The 21,475-nt window shown below is 40.3% G+C and overlaps 1 protein-coding gene across 6 annotated transcripts in view; it reads right to left on the bottom strand.

Annotated features, from left to right (window-relative positions):
* Positions 1–834: 834 nt before the first annotated feature.
* Positions 835–21,475, bottom strand: part of ORC3 (origin recognition complex subunit 3) — a 34,255-nt gene continuing 13,614 nt past the window's right edge. For 3 of the 6 annotated variants that reach the window (XM_088665976.1, XM_035109419.3, XM_035109422.3), the window contains 11 exons: positions 20,930–21,063; positions 19,822–19,885; positions 15,672–15,788; positions 13,817–13,896; positions 12,377–12,510; positions 9,640–9,722; positions 8,303–8,400; positions 6,967–7,108; positions 4,243–4,359; positions 2,259–2,332; positions 835–1,204 (listed from right to left, as the gene is read on the bottom strand). In XM_088665976.1, coding sequence (XP_088522102.1) covers positions 1,099–1,204; positions 2,259–2,332; positions 4,243–4,359; positions 6,967–7,108; positions 8,303–8,400; positions 9,640–9,722; positions 12,377–12,510; positions 13,817–13,896; positions 15,672–15,788; positions 19,822–19,885; positions 20,930–21,063 — 1,149 coding nt within the window. In that variant the 3' untranslated portion in view covers positions 835–1,098. The remainder of the gene's footprint in view (positions 1,205–2,258; positions 2,333–4,242; positions 4,360–6,966; positions 7,109–8,302; positions 8,401–9,639; positions 9,723–12,376; positions 12,511–13,816; positions 13,897–15,671; positions 15,789–19,821; positions 19,886–20,929; positions 21,064–21,475) is intronic. The other 3 variants (XM_088665977.1, XM_035109420.3, XM_088665975.1) reach the window with 1 other exon arrangement.

Below are 21,475 nucleotides of genomic sequence, written 5' to 3'. Positions count from 1 at the left end.
TTCTAGTATTGATGATGCTGCTGAAATTGTTCAAAGCGATATTTACATTTTGGGAGCCTCTGTTATATTGCATTTGGATGGCCACACTGCAACATTCTGAGCCTGAATTTTTGCGTGTTGTTTCCTCCCGCTGTAATTTCAGCCAGGCTTCGAGTTCTGTAATTCCCCACTCATGTTTGCTCCATAAGAACCTAAATTTAACTTTGAGGTTTGATTGCATTTTCCCTCACTTTAAGGTTGTTGTTTTTTAAAGGAAATTGCAACTGTTTGAGTGTCATGCCAAGGGAAATGGAAAGATTAAAGAGAACTGTTCGAACACCAGCTAAAACAGTGACGAACACTATTATCCAAAGTGTCATACTGATTATGCTTGTTTAATCACTGACATACTGAATAAAGTCTTCAATATCTTCCTGGTATCTTAGAAACAATGCATTAGGCACAGCTTTGGTACCAAGCAGGCCAGTATTGATCAGTCTTCCTTTGATGACGAGCTTGCTTCAAACTTAAAAGCAGGCACTGAATGCAAGCATTTTTTCACTTTCTTAGAAATTTACAAAAATACACTGCAAATAATAAAAAGGTAGCTTCTACAGTTTCTTCTGAAAGAAATTACTGAAGTACAGTGGTGCTGATCACCATTCTCTAAATAGTTTTAACTCACCACATTAGAGTATAGCCTCCCACAGTAGGAAAGAAACATCAGTAGGGAGTCTCGCATCCCACCTCAACAATCACATTGTCTAGTCTGCACTGTATAGTCATCTTAATGTGCTCAGCTCATAACAATATTAATATTTTCTTCGGTGTTTCTGTAGATAGGACAGAGATCAGTGATGATGACTTCGGTTTTATTTGACATTATTGCAGAAAAGGCACAAAAACGTCAAAATGCTCAAACACAAATATCGGCTGGATTCTCTAAAATGGATGGATTTAGCTTGTTCTTTAATGCAAAGAAACAAAATCCATGAAGCTACTTGTCTTGTCAATGTTATAGTGGCAAAACAGCACTTCTCATTATGAAAGTGCTACCACAGTTGTTCAGAGTGTACAGAAAATCTCGGTCAAAGCATTTCCTTCTCAGTAGAAAGTATACTAGCAGCTGCCCCATGTCAGTCTTGCCACGTGATCAGTTTTCTGCTTTGAAGGCTTTATGAATCCCAAGAGTTCCAATTCTGAGACTGCTCTAATGAAACGAGCACTTGGGGAGTGGCAGTCAAGGAAAAATACATTTCACTCTACCAAAGGGAATATTCACAGATGGGCTAAATATACAGAACGATATATTTTTTTACTAATAGGGTAAGTATTCTGCATAGTTCACTGAAGCACTGCTTTCACATGCTTACAGATCACTTAAACACACACACATTTGGGGCAACTGCAAGTCTATCAGCTGTGTGTACACTCTTCATCTAACACATGATACGGCTCATATAACTTGGAACAAATTTAGTCTAGTTGAGACATTTGCCTCAAAGATCAGGGTGAATAATGTATTCTCTACCCAAGGTATGGCTTCTTTTTCTAAAGACTAGGATATGCTGATGTTCTTCCAAAGACTTGTTATAAATTGACTTGTCACCTAAACACATCTAAGGCCTGTCCTAAACTACATAGCTTTGTCATAAGTGTTTTATAGCACAGCCCTCTGCATACAGAAATAAATCACTTGTTCCACGAGGGCTTATCTCATTACATATGCATAGAACCACAGCTTTTCACTGCAATCTTACACGTCATCTCAGAAATTTCACGGGGCTTGTTCCCAGATTAGTCAGTAGAGGACCAATTCCAGAGTCACTAAAATTTGATGGAGCTTAAACATACTGGGTGGTATTCAATTAAGTTTTACTCAGTGTAGACCCACTGAAATTAATGAACATTACTAAGGTTAATTTAGTTCAATGGGTCTACTCTGAGTTGCATATCACCCACTGTTACTTGTGATGTAAAGAATGTTATAATTGCATCCTTTATTCTCTGGAAATATCAACAGCCTTTACATGGCAGGCATGTTGATAGGCAATGTTTTATAGTACAACCGAGTCTGGGCACAGCACACACAACATACACAGGGAGATTATCAGTCTAAATTAGATAAGTTCATTTTTCCTTTCTAATATCAGCCCTGTTTTAATGTGGATTGAAAAACACTCCAAAATGTTTCGCTAGACCCTTTTAGATTTGTACAAGTTATTTGTAACAAGATCATATTTTGGTTTGCTAGCTGGTGCTAAATCAGAAAAGGATACTGGATAGCATCATCTATCTGGTCCTTGACATTGGAATTTGGATTTTCTGCAGCAATTACAACTGTTGAAAAAGCCTAGGAGGAAACACCATATTGATTTATACTATTTTTTGTAAATGTAATACAAATGTCACAAATTAATAAATACGCTGAAAAGAGTTGGATATCAACATGCTAACAAAGCAGAGGAGAAATAAGATCCTTGTAAACTGAGGGTTTGATCCAATGATGGCTTTGTACTAGCAGAGAACATTTCCACTTACAGGCAACAAATTTTCACCATAAAACAGCTCCTGAAGACTTTGGGGGCCTCCTAAACAGTTTTGAATCCAGCATGGAGAGTTGCAGTACTTAGGCGTAGCAAGAAAATGGCCTTTTGGTGGGCCAGGGGTGGTCTCAGCCAGTGGCCAACAAGTTTCTGTTTGGCTTGTTAGTAAAGACCATTTGTAGTGTTGCCAATGACACCTCCACCCTTAATCCTGTATTATGTATAAAGAATATGGAGAAGGGAAGAGTGCTTGCACCTGTGCTGGAATTTTGCAGAAGGTACATGCGACACCTTGTTACTGCCACCTCCACATCAGTTTAATTTTGTTTTCATATCCTGTTTGGGAGAGATCACTTAAACCACAATTGTCATGAGAAGATGATTTAACAAACCCCAGAAGTACTGGAGAGACACAAGATGAGGAAAGGGGGGAAAGAAGTATGTGCACACATCTTTTTCTTGGTCCAACAAACCATGGTTTGTTTATCTCATCTGAACTGAGCCTTTGTCTACAATTGAAACCAGAAAAACCTTGGTGGGAATAAGAAACTAATCTACATGGTGGACAGGGGAGACAATGACACTAAGGAGTTTTCTTCCACACTAGTTCATTGCTGCTGCCTCTGCAAAATCCCAGTAGAGAAAAGGGGGTGCTTTTCCTTCTCATTGGGATTGCAGAGGAGGTAGCAGCAACAAGACCCAACAAAAGCCTGATTAGCAGAAGACACTTCCTTTTTCCACAGTCCCTGAGGATGACATGAGATGCAATTTTGCTCCCATGATTTGGGCTTTTGAAGAAAGGGGCAGCCACACCTAACTACTGCTTCTTGCAAAAACAAAACAACAAAACAAAGCCCAAAGATGACAACCAAGAAACAGCAAAGCATAGCTTACTTTCTGAAATAAATCCAATAAGTGGGAACAAAATCATGACTGCTTTTGTCTACAGTGAAGGGGGAAGGTAGGAAAGGAGGCTTCTATCCTGAAAGCTGGACTTTGCAGAACGTGCAAGCCATGCCTCACTGCTCTTTCATGCAAAAGAATGAGAATGGAGGGAAATGAAAGGAAACACCTCCCTGACCCTGGTTTCTTGTTGGGGGTTGAAGAATCAGTAGTGAGGCATGAGAGGTGCTTCCTTCAAATGTTGATTGCATGACAGAGAAGCTGCTGCTTTCCATTCTCAGTGGAAGAAAAACAGGTTGGCTTTTGCAATGCACCACCAGCACCCTGCTGCCATTTACTGAAAAACTGCAAGCAAGGGAATGGGATTACTTCTTTCCATTATGTGGAAGAAAAGGGGTGCCGTTTCTCTCCCTGTTGGTTTGTGCAGAAAGCCATGGGAAGAAGGTGTAGGTGCTTTTTGTGACAGCCCAGCTTGCAGAAGAGAGTACACCTTTCACACTTTGAGAATAGGAGATAAAAGGAGAGAAACTTTAATAAAAGCAAGGCTTGATGGGAACACTGGGATGCTTGTTCCTTGGGGGCCCTTGGCACTACTGAAGATGCAAGTGGTTCTACTGTATTTAATTCTGGTCCTAGTACAAGCTGGGAAAGCTATGTGGACTGATTTTGGGACTACAGAAGAATAAGAAGAAAGAGGACTCTCAGTGTTCTACAGCAGCAATTTAGCTGTCAAAACAAATGAAGCTTGGAAAGAAACGGCAGATTAAGTATTCAGCAAAGCACAGAAACAGTCAATCGATTCATGTTCACATACCTCTAACCAGTCAACAAGGTTAATTAATCTGCCACATTCCAAATGAAGCTTGTATGCTATACAGATATCGGGAGCCGCATTAGAAATGCATCCTGCATCAGTTTTCAAGGATTCATTCTGATAAACAAAATTCATAGTGAGAATGAGAGTTATGCATGTACATTTCATTTATATGCTAATAACGCCATCAGCCCAGACCCACCAAGCAAATGTTATGCTAAGCCACTTCCCAACCTCTGGACATCACAATCATAACGTATGCCACTATTTCAGAAAGCTGTTAACTTCATCCAGCCTTCTGAAATATTAATCTACTCATCTGTTCTCTGCTCTTACACCAGGCATAGTGGCTGCAAGTGCAGTATGTAGCTGACACACTACACTTTTCTCAGCTCAGCTCTGGATTTTCCTACCGGTAGGGGCAAGTGTGATGAAGAGTAAATAGGGTCATTTGTGCTGGGTAGCAGCAGTCAGGAAAATGGAGCTGTTGGGAAGGGGAAGAGTCACAGCAACAGGTGCTAGGGAAAGGTTGCTAAGGAGGAGAAGGCAGTTAGGTAAAGGTCAGCTGGGAGAGAAGAGGAGGAAAAGCTTTTTTTTCTCTTAGCTGACAGACTGGTTTTGAAAACCACCTGATCATTCAGGAGGGCTGCAAGATGGGAATGAGGGCCCTATTACTTGAAAGTCTAGTGCAACCAACAGCTGCGGTATATTGTTCATCTTGACATGAGACACAGCACACACGGCAAGTCCCAAAGAAGGGACGTGAAATTTTATATTTACGGTTTAAACACCTTTTTCACCTTATGACTTATACCATTGTTCTTTTTCTGTTTTGTGAGATGCCCCGAGACATTTTGGTGAAGGGTGGATAATAAATGAACTAAAAGACCTAGAACAGCCTGACAAAAGATTAAAGGAGGAACACCCAGGATGGTCAGAGAAGGGCTAGGTATGACAACGCTATGCATGAAGGCTAGGGAGGAGGCAGGCAGACGAACTGGACAAGAGATCTAGTTTGGCCTCTAGCGGCATTCCAACCTGGAAGGAAACACAGTGGAAAATTCCTCATATTGCTGTGCCTCTTACAGAATCAATACGATGATTAAAATGTGCAGAAATAATTACCGTAGCTTTTCTTTTATTAAATTCCATAAAATGTATGTACTATTTGACTGTAAACAAAACAAAACCCTAAAAATAAGGCTAATCTAATACAAGCAACATCCTGCAGCCCCATTAACTCTCAAGACAATGTCCTGCTGTAGAAATTACTTATGACATTGTCCTCTTGCACTCCAGGAGGAAAATTTGTGACTGTGAATTTAGACATAGAACAGGCATCCCCAAACTTCGGTCCTCCAGATGTTTTGGACTACAATTCCCAATTTCCCCAACCACTGGTCCTATTAGCTAGGGATCATGGGAGTTGTAGGCCAAAACATCTGGAGGGCCGCAGTTTGGGGATGCCTGACCTAGAATGAAAGGTGAGGCAAAGTGAGTCATTTTTGGTTGATAGCCCCTTAAAGGGGTCATGCAGGTTCACTGTGGTGGGTAAAGCTTGGGATTTGCCCAGCTGATACTTCAGCCACACATGTGGAAATATGGAGAGATTAGCATAAACATGATCCTAACATTCTTCAAGGACTGGTACATAATATTACCAGGAGAAATAGTATCTATGTAATCAGTAACGTCTAGATTTTATACAGCCTACATCTTTTATAGTTATATTTATCAAGATAATTATCCTGGTTTTATAATTTATGAAAGAACAGAATGTACTGAATTCATACTATGAAAAGCTATTTCTTTCTGTCAGAACACAATTAAATACTAGTCGTGCACTGGAATAACAGATTTCTACTCATAGATACCCGAAACAGTTGCCCAAAGCGCATAAGAAATTAATCAGATATGCCAGGCCAAATATATTGGAACTTGAATTAAGCTTGTTTTTCCCATCTAAGTTGTGTAACACTGTATCAAATCAGATAACTGATAAGATCAAATAGGCACATACACAATTTACATTCTTTTCCTAACCTGGCTCTTGTCAATTTATATTCCGTGACTTAACTCAATGCAGCAAATACAAATAGGTTGATTTTATAATATATCTTTTAAAAAAGAAATGCTATCTGCCTGCTAAAGCCTCCTGCTTTCTCTTCGTCAGCATGTGGATACTTTAATTAAGGAACTGATCAAAAGTGCTTCAGTGGAAGAAGGTCTATCATTGAAAAATTCAGTAACAACAGGCAACAGGGAACGGATATTTTAGCAGGTAGTTAAATATCTTGTATAGTTTTACTGTTTTCAGTCTCCCAGGAGGTAAGAGAAAAAACTTGTGACAGGCTTGTCTGTGGATCTTACAAGATCTAGGTTTTTACTAAATAAAAGCCATGGGAGTGATCATGGGACTGGATTACTCAATTCACAAAGTCACAAAAATGATTCACAAGTATTTAAGAACAGCCATCTTGTGATTGTTTTGCATGATCCAAACACAGTGCCATGATTTTCAAATGATTATATTATGGAACACACTCCACGGCCCATAACTGAGATTCTAAATACCATTTAGCAACATTTCAAGCAATAAGATGCGGTGGGGCTCATCATGTTGAACGCAATGAGGGAAGCCAGGGGAGGACAGCTTTAAACATAGCTAGGGATCGCTAAGTACAAGGAGGGTGTGGGCACATTGCTTAGCTGCCCATTTCTTACCTTCAGGTAGAAATACGGATTGTTGAGAGCAGTGTGAAGAGCAACACGTGGGGCAGCATTCAAATGTTCACGGAGGGTATTAGCTGCGCTGAAATACATAACCTCATGCAAAGTCTGCATCTCTGCAGGCGCAAGGTAATTTCTGAAAAACCACCAATGAATAAAGGGCAGGAGAGAGACCAGTATTACACATGGATTTTTTTCTTAATTCTTACTACAATCATAGTGTTCATCAACCAACAAGCATATACATTTTGCAATGAACTCTGATACTATGTAGACAAATGGCTAGATGCCATAAACAGAAATTATTGGGGGCTTTTAATTGTAATTTTGGCAATGAAAAGTTCTGACTCTCTCTCTCTCTCTCTCTCTCTCTCTCACGTTGTTACAAACAATCTGCACACACCACTAGAAATCTCACTTTATGGAAATGACCAGCAATTGAAGGACTACTAAAGTCATCAATTGTTACCAACAACATTTACCACATTTTGTCCCATTTTCAGATTCCTCCAAAATGTGATCTGTGCAGATTTAACTCCTCTACATATTTGCAGCAGTTGTAAAACACACCTCAGTAGCTTTTAAAAAATGTATCAGTTTGCTAATGTGTGCCCTATCAAATATAGGAGGATGAAAATTCTCCTAGTCTGTAGTGGCACCTTACTTAACAACTTCTCTGCCTGCTTTCTTTTTCTTCTGTATTTTAATCTTTCCTTTTGAGAGAGCTACTTAACACAACATTCTTTAGGTGATTTCCTTATTAAAGCTGTATTTCAATCTTAGTTGATTTTCCATGAACTAAAGTGAAACTGAAAAACATCTGAAGCAAATAAAAACCCTGATTTATTGAATAGGCCATGTTTATAAACCACAGCCCCCATAGTTAACGCTACTGCACTCCACAGCTGTCTTATTATGACACCCATTAGATATCATCATGTACTACTCCCTCCTATTGCCCTTGACCCTCCATCCTACCAGACTGCTATTTAGTTGACAACATTCTTTGTTTCTGATGCAATGTTGGGCCAATTTCAAGTTCAAGTTACGAACACAATGTATTGGCATGAAACAGATACTTTTTACCCAATTTTATCATTTCCAATCTGGGCTTAGTTCAGATTTGTTGGATTGGGAATGAACTTTGTGAGTGCATCTCCCTCCCCTCCTTTTGCACAGGGATGAGGAAATGAGAGGAAGGAAGCTGCACACATTTGCCTTGGTTGAACAAACCATGGTTCATCACAGCTGAACTGCGCCTTTGTCTACTGTTGAACTAAATTTGTTACGCAAAGTTGTACAACCAAGTCAGGAAGAAAGCAAAGCTAACCTTACAAGGCCATCTACAAAGTCAACCACTTCAAAACGAAGCATTTCAAATTTGGTTAGTTTCTTAAGCTTTCTTGATTCCTTCATCTCCAGCAGGGTCTAAAGCAAAACAAAAGAGGCATTTCCAAGTAATTATGTTGTGTAAATCACTTGGCAATGCTAATGAGGTTATTAGATTTTTTAAAATGAAAAAGAAAAAGCTTATTATTGTGGATTTCAGTGATAAATAATAAAGAGGATTAGCTTGATGACCAAATAGTATTGTGTTCCTTAACTAGTACAGTTGCACTTTTACAAGTATGAACAACTATCATATAAGTGAAATTTTATTGGACTAGAACTAACAGAGTTTCCACAAATTCATGAGCACCTGATACAGAAATTCCAGGTAATTCTTTCCTTCTAAAATTCATCAGTTGTAATTCTTTTACAGCAAAAAGCAAGAATAATATACTGATCCAAGCAAGCAAGTGAAACTCTTGGGTTTTCTTAAAATCCGCTTTAAACTTCAATCCTGATTTGCAGCTAGATTGACCAATGAAGCTGAGCCAAAGGGCTAGCTCTCCACGGCAGATCCTCAATTACTCAGGATCTGAGGTTACTGCTAGTGCTTATGTGACTGCTACATCTTTGTAGCAAGATTTGTTCCATCAATTCCTTCCTTCCCAGTGAATATGTAGTACCAGATGCTTGAACAATGGAGATTGCTTATGTTGATGGGCTTCTCTCTGACTAGGTATTTCTTTTGAATTACCTTTCATCCAAGGAACTCAGCACATGGTTCCATACTACTATGTCCTTACAACAAATCTGCAAAGTTTATTGGGCTGAGAAGTAGTGACTGGCCCAAGGTCAGCTATTGCTATGATGTGAAACAAGAGCCATAGGTTGCTGCCTCTTACTGGTATAACTTCAGATTATTCACTTTTAAGAAAAAAACTGAGCCCTGGACAGCTTGAGATTAAAACTTACCAAATAATGCAAAATTCAATTAGTACCTGCACCCTGTGATGTTTTGCACAAGGGAGAGGAAAACATTTGTGCCAAGCAAAACCCAACTCCTGCTCTCAGCATTAATCAAATCATATTACCATCCACTGGGTGTTCAGAGAATTCAGTATATTTTGACAAGAATGGGCATGGTAAAGAACAGACCAAGAAGGAAAACACTGGGTTGGGGAGGACCCTGTCCCTTCCCTACATTGCACTGTGTAAGAATTTCAGGATCACACTGTGTTGAAGCTGAAACTGCTCTCTTTAGCTGGTTTGAATTCCAAAGGTGCTTAAAATACGCCCATCTGTCCAGCTAATAATATTTTCATTCCTAGGTAGCCTGACCTTTTGCAGGTGATAAAGATCTGTCTTCTTCTGAAGTTCTTGTAGTGAGGAGATGGGCTCCGCTTGACCACCATTGGCTTCTGCTATCAGAATAAGAACAGAGGTCAGAGTCAGAAAACTGTGTGGGTTATGTGAGATGCTACTGCCTGTCCATGGAGGGAAGAGAAAGGTGCAAACAGTTAAGTGGAAAACAGATGACAATACGTTTTTGAGAAACTTGCAATCCCCCTCTCTCCCTGCCCCCATCAATTTCCTGCATTCAAACAGGCCAGCTTAAGAACTTCCTATTCAAAGAAGAATAAGAGATAAGATGCATCAAGAAGACTGAAATCCCTGTGCACCACTTAATCCCATATTAAATCTTATTGGGCACATTCTCGGAAACTAAACTGCTCTGTTCCATTGCCTTCCCGAGCTTTTGTTTATTGTTGAACACACACATATATACTTTTGGGAGCTGTATTCAATTAAGTCATCTGCAGAGTTTGACCCACTGAAATTAATGGCTGCAACTGATTTAGTTACACTAATCTCAGTGGGTCTACTCTTAGTATAACTTCGCTGGATACAACCCTATGTAAAATATTTAGACAGAAAAGAGGCTTATTTTTCTACTGCCTCAAGCACCAAAGATTTACGGAATTAAAAGTACACAAAAATAAAGCACAGAGCTCAACTACAGCTTTCTGATTCATATTTGGATGATTTCCACCTATTCCTATTGACGGCACGCATAAGATGGTTCTCCTCAAAATCTTCACATATTTCTATATTTGCAATTCTATTCTCACATCTCTTGAGCCCTTGATTATGGGGTTTCAGCATTAAGCTCTTTAACAGATTTAAACCTCATGTTTGCCAGTTGCCTAATACATGTAGTCTTCACACAAAACTTCTATTTCTTACAAATTAAAATAACCCTCGCCTCTGATTTATGTATTTCCCTTTGATGAGCTTACAGGTGGAAAAGAGCCACTGGTCGATTTGCGTACACACACACACACACACACACTGTTTTCTGGACTTCAAGTTGGCAAGGTGAAAAAGGATGGGTGAATTTGCAGGCAAAGGAAGGGTTACTATACCTTTTCAACTGCTGACTCTCTCCCCCAAGTTAGCACAATGAGGAAAACATGAGTTTGGGAGCCTCATGCTTGCCTTTTAATTAGTGCCTTGCACAATTCCCCTACATTTCTCTCAAAGTCAAAAAGAAATGTTCTCATTCCCTTTCTAATCTAGCATTTATATTTCTGTCTTGTACGTAGTTTGCGGTTTTATAAGCAACGTGTGTTGAACTGATCAGCATCAGAAAGAAATTTATTCACAATGAAGCCAAAGGTAATTGTACTTCTTCCAAATGCAGTGTATTAAATATCTGGGTTTTTTTTCAGAACATCGAAAACAGCAAATAATGCTTCCAAGGATAATACATTTTAATAACATCTGCAGACTGCTAATTTTAAGCAGTCTTGCTAGCCCCTATTTGTATCTTGCCTTTCCTCTGAGGAACTCAGTGGCATACATAGTTCTCCCTCAAGTCCGTGAGGTAGCTTAGGCAGAGAAATAGTGACTAGGCCAAGGTCTCTGTGAGCTTCACGGCTGGGTGAAAATTTGAACCCAGGTCTCCCAAGTCCTAATCTGACACTAACCACTTTACCACACAACTCTCATTTAAAGAAGAGCTATAAACACTTTGGGGATACTGAGGTGAACAACCGATTCAGTCAGCAGCTGAATTGTGGTGTGCTGACTCCAACTAAGTCATATTCAAAGGAGGCCCACTGAAAACCATGAACAGAAGTAACCCACCTCTGTAGATTTCAAGGTGTCCTCTTTAAGTATTAAGAGCAGGTTGGCTACAACCTACACTGGACAGTTAGAGTAAATATTACTGAAGTTAAAGTTCTCTTTATTCAAGTTGCATATTTAAGAAATGTATAAAATCTTTTACTAAGGAAAGGGCCAGGAATCCAAAGATAGGCCTGTATTTGGCCATTTTTGTTACTCTGGTTAACAATGTGGATAGGCAGACAAGCAAAACCTTTGTAAATGGGCATAGGTCAAAAACCACATGAATGAAACCACTGCTTTGTAAACACAGGATTCACTTCTTATTCAGCAACAGTTACGAAGTAGGTGGCCAAATGCAGGGGCAGTGCAAGGCCTGAAAACTAACATTTCTCCTATTTAGTTTAAGCTGTGTACGGTAAGGGCGGATCTAATTGGAGTAATGCTCAGCAAATGGCAGTGTGCCTTATCTTAAGAAGCAGTGCTGTCTGTGGTATTATCATAGGCTGTCTGTCTAGGAATAGTGTAGTACAGTAAAATAAATTAGGCTACCCCTATGAAGAAAAAGGACAATGACAATGACCTGTTGCTGCATGTCTACATGTTAGCTGCACACAAAAAACCACCCACAGCCACTTTCTTATTTGCATTACTACTTCAGGAATTTACGTTACTGCTTCAGGAATTCATTTTCTAAAATTAAAGAGGCCTGCTGCTGACATATTTCAGAAAAGTTGGGAAGCCTACAGACTTCATTACTACCTACTTTCCTCGTCTGCTGTAACTGTGACAAGCATTTCAATAATTCTTTTGTCTGCCAACAGTTTCTTCTTATAACAGTGCCCAGTATACTGAAGCTATTTTCCAAGCTGATAGTGCTTTTCAGTGAGAATGGTGACTGATGCTGTGAATGGACTTTAAATTTCTAACATAAACTGGAACAAAATACCTTCAAGATTCCTAAATTGGTCCAGGTACTGCTCCAGTTTCCCTGAAGGGATTTTAAGTTGTTCTGAAGAAGAGGAAGTAATAATCTCCACACATTTTTCAAGAATCACCACCAACTCATCCTTGGCCATCATCCTGAAAAAACAGCCCAACAATGTTAGTAACTTATTACAGACACAGTAAACTGCTTGAAGCATTTAGCAGAATGCCTGGCCTTTTGTCTAGCATTTTTGCAAAAGCATGGAAAACTCATAATGGGTTTCAAGCTACCAGTTTTATTGCTTAAGACTGTGGACTATTAAGAAACAAAGTTAAAACCATTTAAGTATCTGGGTTGTATTCAATGCTGCTCCATTCGCACGAGAGACTTCTGCTTGTGCAACAGAATTCCTTCTTCCTCTCCTGTGGAGCCTCCACACACCATCAAGATCTGTTCCAGAGGGTGCAAATTTCAGGGGTCCACAGGGAGAGAAGAGAAAAGAAACATCCTGTTGTGAGAGTGGAATGTCATTTGTTGAGCACTGGCTATAACCCTGTATCTACAGAACCCACTATTCCCTACTTGGCTAGTTACAAAACTGTGCACTATATATGATGCAACTCTAAGAGCTCACAGATACTCTTAACTTAGCCATTACTTAGTTCCTAGTGATTTCAAAGGTAACTACATTCAATTAACTTAATCTGGATTCCACTCTTTATTATCTACAAATCTCAAATAGTTTTATTCTGAATCTTCTCCATTAGTAAAAATCCTTTCATTCAAACTCAAGATATTTCAACACAGCGCATTCAGGGCTACTGCAAGTTCATTGCAAAGATGGGAAATTACACAGAAATGTCACTGGGGCTAGCTAGGTGCAATGCAAGCGCTGATGGGTGGGCTCTCAGCACGAACTTCTAAATCAAAACCATACCCTCAAAATCCTGACATCTATAGGTGAAAGTATGTATATACATAAGCACACACCGACGAGAGCCAGAGTGATGTAGTGAGAATAGAGTGTCAGGCTTGAAACAGGAAGTTCTAGGTTCAAAATCTCAATCTCTTAATCCAATGACTCATTTTTACTTGCTTCACTGGCTTGTTCACATAATAAAATGGGGGAGGGAGCCATATCTGTTGTCCCAAAATCCTTGGAGAAAACAGGTGGGGATGAAATGTAACAGGACACAGTGAACAGATCTAAGAGCTGAATGGTTTTCCTCACAGCATTACTAAGCATGAACGAAAAATTAGAGTTTGGCTCTGTATCCCTGCTGGCAACCCCACTATAAAGGATAGAAATGTAAATTAAAAACATCCACTTTATCGAAGAGAAACAATGCGGTCAGTTACAAAAAAGCTTCCTGTTTGGCAACATTCTTAAGTTCTTCTTGAATAGCAGATGGAGGCATTTAAAATATCTAAAACACAAGAAGAAAATGGAAAGAAGGCTACCTCACCAGCTGAATAGCTGACTCATATTCTTCTGTTTCCCACACTTTCTTTTCCAAACATGTGCAATATAACTCTCTGATCTGTTAAATAGAAGAGAATGTTTTACAATCACGGAATAGATTAAATTTAGCATTTTTTTTAAAAAAAATCTAAAACACAAGGGCTATGTTATTGCCATTTTCATGAAAAGCTGGAAGTCCTCAGGACTCAAGTGACCTCAAATGTGGATGACTCAACACCATTCAGATCTTTAAAATGGGGTAGGGGGAGTGCTTGTAGCCCAAGACCCAGATTACAAAGAAAACCAATTCAGTTGAAAATGATGGTTAGGAAAAGCAAAAATGATGAATATCATACCCTCAAAAACCCTGGGAGTGCAAATCGGGACACAACCTCCCTTCTGCCGCACCATTCTGCTGGCCTCCCCTCCCCCCGCTGCCCCCACACGATTCCACCCCCATCTGCCTGTGTGCACCACTGCTGCTTCCCCCTCCGCACCATCCCACTGCCCTTACACACTGCCGCCTCTGCCTCCTGCCTGCATCTTGCCACCAGCAGCCCTTTACCCACCATTGCCCACTGCCATAAACACACAAACTTCCGGAAGCAGTACTGGAGGAATATGAGAGTGTGGCACCAACAAACTTGCATCTTTTGGTTCCACACTCTTTTGGTTCCCGGGTGAGTGTGGCACTAGCTTCCAGAAGTACATTGGTGGCTGTGGCAGCAATGGTGGTGAGAACCAAAATGGGACATCGGGATTGGCATCAGAAGTCAAGTGGCTTCTGTAAATCTAGAATGTCCTGTCCCAAACAGGACAGTTGCGTGATATGGGATACACATAAATCTACACTACTGACTTAAGCTACTATAACTGTCCCTTGGGAAATGTATCTTTTATTATTTCCTAGCCCTTTAACTAGAGTGCAGTTTCAAGTACTGTACTGACTTCCAGAAGGATGCCAAAGCAATTAAAAGGTAAAGGGACCCCTCACCATTAGGTCCAGTTGCGGACGACTCTGGGGTTGCAGCGCTCATCTCGCTTTATTGGCCAAGGGAGCCGGTGTACAGCTTCCGGGTCATGTGGCCAGCATGACTAAGCCGCTTCTGGTGAACCAGAGCAGTGCACGAAAATGCCCTTTACCTTCCTGTCTGAAGGTATTTATCTACTTGCACTTTCACGTGCTTTCAAACTATTGGGTTGGCAGGAGCTGGGACCGAGCAACGGGAGCTCACCCCATCACGGGGATTCAAACCGCCGACCTTCTGATCGACAAGCCCAAGAGGATCAGTGGTTTAACCCACAGCGCCACCCACGTCTGTGCCAAAGCAATTAGATGGCTCCAAATCTTTGATCCTCCAAGGTTATGCAGAACAGAGCTCCATGAACTGAACGCTTTCCTGCATGGGTGATGATTTTTGCTATATCTCCTCCCTCTGAAAATCTGCTTCAGACACTTGGGAGATCATATTGAACAGTTTAGGAGGTAGCTCTGGGGGACAGGAGGTAGGAAAAAGATAAGCAGAAGTCACCTCTTCCTTCCACCACGTCAGCATCTGGTTCACAGAGGACTCTCTGCAGGTCCAACTGGAGCCTTTCCATTTGTGGCCAGCAGGTTAAGATGCAACCCAATGTAACTAGGCCTAAAAACCTAAGCGTTTGCTTTAGAGTCGAGGACACTACTGAGATGGGTGTACATTCACATATATTGGGTGATACTAACAGTAAAATGTAAGACAAATAAACTCAGTAGTGCTTGGGCTCTATTGCAGAGATAGTGAAGTAACAGGACTGCAAAATGAATTCAAACTCCTCAAGATGTGAAAACATGAAGCAGAAGAGATTTGTACATACTTGTTTGCCTAACGGATACTTGGGAAGAGAAGATGTGAAAGCATGAAGACAACACAGAATTGGAAAATAATTTTCGTGGTAAGTATGTAGGTCTTGCAGCAATTCTTGTGTTGTTTCCTAAATTGATAAAGAAAAATGTCTGATTAGCCTACTACTTGCCACAGCAAGCAACTGGGAGCCTATAGTCCAACTGCACAAGTTACAGCACAAATTGATACATGTCTACTCAAAGTTCAATGAAATTTACTCCTAGGTAAGTGTGTATAGGGTTAGTCTTAGGACTCATGCTGGAATGCCAATAATCAGTTTTTTTAAATTAAACGTTGCTTGTCCTCAAGAAAATAATCTTGAAAATGTCCACTCCACCCTATTGCTGATTGGATCAAAGTAAGATAAAGTTTTGTTCCCTAAGGTTGAAAAGAAAAGACCATCATCTACATTTAAACACAGACTCAGCCTAGCATTTTCAATCTGCATTTTCAAAAAAATAATCAAGCATTTTCAAACACACACACACACACACACACACACACCCCAAAAAAACCCACCTTACAAACTGTTTTTACTTCTGATGTGTGCCCTTTTATTCTGATAATGGTTTATAAAAATGAACTTGTTGCACAGAAAGGGTTTGGGGAGAAAGCTGGCTGAAACATCTTTCATATGGACCACCATCACAAATATTTTGCCAAATATCATTACCAAATTAATTCAAAATAATGATTCTATAGTGACAAAGCAGGAGAAGGCTGCTTTAATACCTGTGAAGAAGAGGCACACAACGTAGAAAGAACTGCTATTATATTCCTCAAACGGAGTACAATGAACTCTATTCATATGTGCTAGCTAGCTAGCTTATGTTGTTGTTTAGTCGTTTAGTCGTGTCCGACTCTTCGTGACCCCATGGACCATAGCACGCCAGGCACTCCTGTCTTGCACTGCCTCCCGCAGTTTGGTCAAACTCATGTTCGTAGCTTCGAGAACACTGTCCAACCATCTCATCCTCTGTCGTCCCCTTCTCCTAGTGCCCTCAATCTTTCCCAACATCAGGGTCTTTTCCAAGGATTCTTCTCTTCTCATGAGGTGGCCAAAGTATTGGAGCCTCAGCTTCACGATCTGTCCTTCCAGGGAGCACTCAGGGCTGATTTCCTCCAGAATGGATAGGTTTGATCTTCTTGCAGTCCACGGGACTCTCAAGAGTCTCCTCCAGCACCATAATTCAAAAGCATCAATTCTTCGGCGATCAGCCTTCTTTATGGTCCAGCTCTCACTTCCATACATCACTACTGGGAAAACCATAGCTTTAACTATACGGACCTTTGTCGGCAAGGTGATGTCTCTGCTTTTTAAGATGCTGTCTAGGTTTGTCATTGCTTTTCTCCCAAGAAGCAGGCGTCTTTTAATTTCGTGACTGCTGTCACCATCTGCAGTGATCAAGGAGCCCAAGAAGGTGAAATCTCTCACTGCCTCCATTTCTTCCCCTTCTATTTGCCAGGAGGTGATGGGACCAGTGGCCATGATCTTGGTTTTTTTGATGTTGAGCTTCAGACCATATTTTGCGCTCTCCTCTTTCACCCTCATTAAAGCTAGCTTATAATGAACAAATAATAGTAACCATCTATAACAGAAGTAAAGCAGGCAGGAGAAAGACTGGCTCTAGGGTGAAAGTGAAAGGTGCTTTCAAGACCAATCCCTGGGCAATCTTTCTTCAAAGAATCTGCCTCCTGATGTAAAGGAGTGCACCCACATTGTGGGTCCCACAATATCCAGGGCAGTGGGTGGCAACTATTAGAGAGAAAGCAATGGCATTTTCTATTCTCCCCATTTTACTATCATTATTTTACACCAATTTGGTATACAGGTGAATAACAGGCTCTCTTCCCTTAAAAGAAATCCACTACTGTGGGTAAGGCAGAAAATAAAAAGTCTTAAATAAAGCAATTACTTCCTAAACAGTGAATCTTCAAAATTATGAGAGGATGGTTTGGATCAAGACTTAACCATACCTAGGAGCAGATGCATTGGAATCAATGTGTCTTAAATTAGTTGTGACTAAAGATCTCCTGTAGGAAGTTCATTTGTGTCTGAGATCGGCTTACAACTCCAGCAAGCTGTGCCCGTGTGTGTCTGAAGGTGAAACTTCTTATCTCTTGGCTAAAATGAACCTCATTGTTCTTTCTATAAAAGCCAACAAATAAAACTATGGGTGTGTGTAGTCCAGGGGTAGGCAACCTAAGGCCTGTGGGCCGGATGCGGCCCAATCGCCTTCTCAATCTGGCCCATGGACGGTCCGGGAATCAGCATGTTTTTACATGAGTAGAATGTGTCCTTTTATTTAAAATGCATCTCTGGTTTATTTGTGGGGCCTGCCTGGTGTTTTTACATGAATAGAATGTCTGCTTTTATTTAAAATGCATCTCTGGGTTATTTGTGGGGCATAGGAATTCGTTCATCCCCCCCAATATAGTCTGGCCCACCACATGGTCTGAGAGATGGTGGACCGGCCCACGGCTGAAAAAGGTTGCTGACCCCTGGTGTAGTCAAACCCTTAATGCCTACCTGCATATAGGGAATAGAAGACTACATAAATCTTTGACAAAGACTGAAAACTTAGTGCCATAACAAAGCCCGGCAAATTTTCTTATAATTTACAGATGGAAGAAGTCAGTATTTTGAGAAGTTAGTCCATTTGTTCTATTCTAGCAAAACTATTTGATCAAAGATTATATCTTCCTATCACACAAATTTTACTTTCAGCCCCTTATATACAGAGGAAATCCATTTGTGTGCCAGTTCTGCTAAATTTATTGGATGCATCTGACAGATAATTTTGTGCTATGGCCTTCTATTTGATGGGATTGGGCTGTTTTTGGCAGGTTTTTCTATTAAGTTCAACCGATGTTATAACTTTGAAATAAAGTCTGACAATTCCCAGAGGAGGAAGATTTAATTTCAGTTTTATGAAAGCCTTATCTAAGTTGGAAAGATGCAGCACTGAATCACTGGTGCTTTCCATGCCCTTGTTTGCCACTCTCTCTCATTTGATGAATGATTTCTAGCAGATAAAGAAGACTTGAGGAGGGTGATCTTCCAAACAGAATCTTTCACTTCCAAGACAACAGAGCAGCATTTTAATGCATATCAGATATAAGTCTTTCTGGACATTCTGCATTATATTGTATAAAAAACTGGACATATCAGAAATGGACCTTTTAGTAAGACAGAGCTTTCTAATCAGTAGTTCATTTATCCCTCAGTTGACTTTTCTAATACTTATGAATTTTCTCAGCAAATATATAAACATCTGAAGCTGTAATTCATTCCACATTCAACAGCAGGCCTCACTAAGCTGTACGGGACTGACTTCTGAATACATAAAAGCAGCATAGTGCTGCTGGAAGGATATAATCCTATGCATGCTCAGGTCGAAGAGACAAGCCGTACTTAGTGAATGGGCTGGTTACACATAACACATGAAAATACTGTATGGGTTTGGCTCACATTATCAAATGTGTAATATGAAAGACTTCAATGGAATGTAATTCTGCAACATCAGGCTGCTTTATATCAGGGCTGGGGACCAAATGCAGCCCTCTAGGTTTCTCCACATCCTCACTGGCTCTGCTTTTCATCCTCCTTGAGTGTTTTTGCACAGCTGGAAGGTGTCCTCAAACTCCAATGATGCTTCTTACTTGGCCGGGTGGAGAATAAAAAGGGTGTGTGTGTCCACGCACATGTGTGTAGAAACTTGTCTACTGTACCAAAGTGACATATACATTCATTGCTCTGCCAACTTTTGCCTCTTAACACCATGCATCTCTCCACTGAAACAGGTTCCCCATTCCTGCTTCACACAGAAATGTATGCTATCCAAAAGATTTGTCATACCTTATGTTGATCACCTGTTCATCAAACCCTGAACAATCACCAGTTTCTAGGGAAAACCTTGGCATGTACAACTACATGTGAAGAGGCCCCTCTCCCTAAAAACATACATGTTGTATGCATGGATACTGGAGGAGGGCTTAGATGGAGCAAGCAATACTGGGAGCAGAGCTGCTCCTTGATCCCACTCCTGTTTAGCAGAGTAGGAAAGAATGCTTGAACTCAGGGGTTTAAAAGCGTAAGGGTTTTTCAGTCTACATTTTACCTTTAAACATTCATCATCTGTCAACAGAACTGTCTGCTTGTTTGATACTTGGTTTTCAACAAACCTGAAGAGAAAAGAAAAGTGTGCTTCAAAAAATGAAAAGCCAAACCAAACCGTACAATATCATCTCTTTCATTTTTTTAAGGTAGTAACTTCAGGAAGTCACCTCATTACAGTATTTTGGAACCTTAGGAATCTACCAGTTTATACTAAGTGAACTGTTATTATTGTCCCATCTGGAATACGCATGTCTAAAATATAAAATAAAATAATAATGATGATGATGATGATGGAGAAGGATATTACATATTATCTTCCTAAACATAAGAGAAACTAACCATGGCTTGGATCTAGACTTTGCACTTGCTGGCGTAAGGGGTGGAAAAACTACCTTCCGCAAATTCTCCCTTCTCTCTGTGATCTCTTGCACCCTCCAAAAATCTGCTCCACAGTGTTGGGGAATAGTGTTGGAGATGGAGTGGGGGACTGCAGGCAGAGGGAAGACCATCAAAGTCGTAAAGTTAAACTATGGAGTTTTCTCCCACAAGAGGCACAATGGCCACCAACTTGGATGGCTTTAAAAAAGGACTAAACAAACTCATGGAGGATGAGGCTCTCAGTGGCTACTAGCCATGATGGCTCTGCTCTGCTTCCATAGTCAGTGGCACTATGCTTTTGGATACCAGTTGCTGGAAACCAAAGAAGGTCCTATTTGCAGGTTTCCCACAGGCATCTGTTGATAGAGGGAAAGGCACAGGAAGATCAACTTTTTGACTGCCAGAAATCCTGCTAAAGGTACTCCATTGCATGCTGCTATCAAGGAAAGTTGATTTTCAGTTTAAAATGGAGCTTGCACATTCAGCACAGCAAGTGGCTGCAGCAAAAATGGCAAAAGTACCCTCTAGCAGTTTGTCTCCCATGCATGCATAGATCCACTGGAATATTGTCATTTTCAAGGCCAGGTTCCAGAGTCCTCTCTGCACAGCACACATGCAGCCTCAAATGAAATTACACACAACTATACGAGCCATATATAAACACATGCGAAAGGCTAAACTTGAAAAGAAATTCAGTTCAAGGCAGGCAGTGGTTTATTTTCGTCTTTTACCTTCTAAAAGATGGCAGTCTTCGAATGTTTTCACACTGACTGTGTGATAACATTTTTGTTCTCTTCCTAGCTTCTTGGATCTCACAGCACAGCACACTGAGTGGGTGGGAATAACAATGCTCCAAAAGAGAGAGCTGCAGACAACAAGGTAATCACAGTGCATATCGATGCTAAGATTTCAAAAGGTTTTGATTTCCAAAATATGAGAAATATTGTTAGCAATTTGAAATATATATCTATTTTGTTAAATAATTAGCATCAAGCTGAAACCATGTGCAATGCATTTTTTAAAATATGGCAATAAATCAGGTTGCAGAATCACTAAAAGGAAAACAAACACTTATCCACAGGGACCAATAATCAAGCTCTTAGCTTTTTTCTTTCCTCCCCGCTCTGCAATTGCAACCAACACCACTGCTGCTCAATATTATATACTCTGAACAAACAGCAATTATGCCAGTTGTAGAGTACATTTACAATATGCAACCAGATGGATTAGTTATGAAATCAGCCCATTAATGTATACATAACTGATCTGATAAGATT

This window comes from Zootoca vivipara, chromosome 3, assembly GCF_965207765.1.
Source record: "Zootoca vivipara chromosome 3, rZooViv2.hap1.1, whole genome shotgun sequence".
In the NCBI taxonomy this organism is placed as follows: Eukaryota; Metazoa; Chordata; class Lepidosauria; order Squamata; family Lacertidae; genus Zootoca; species Zootoca vivipara.
Note: the sequence above shows the minus strand (reverse complement) of the source record. Positions and strands in the feature narration are given on the sequence as shown.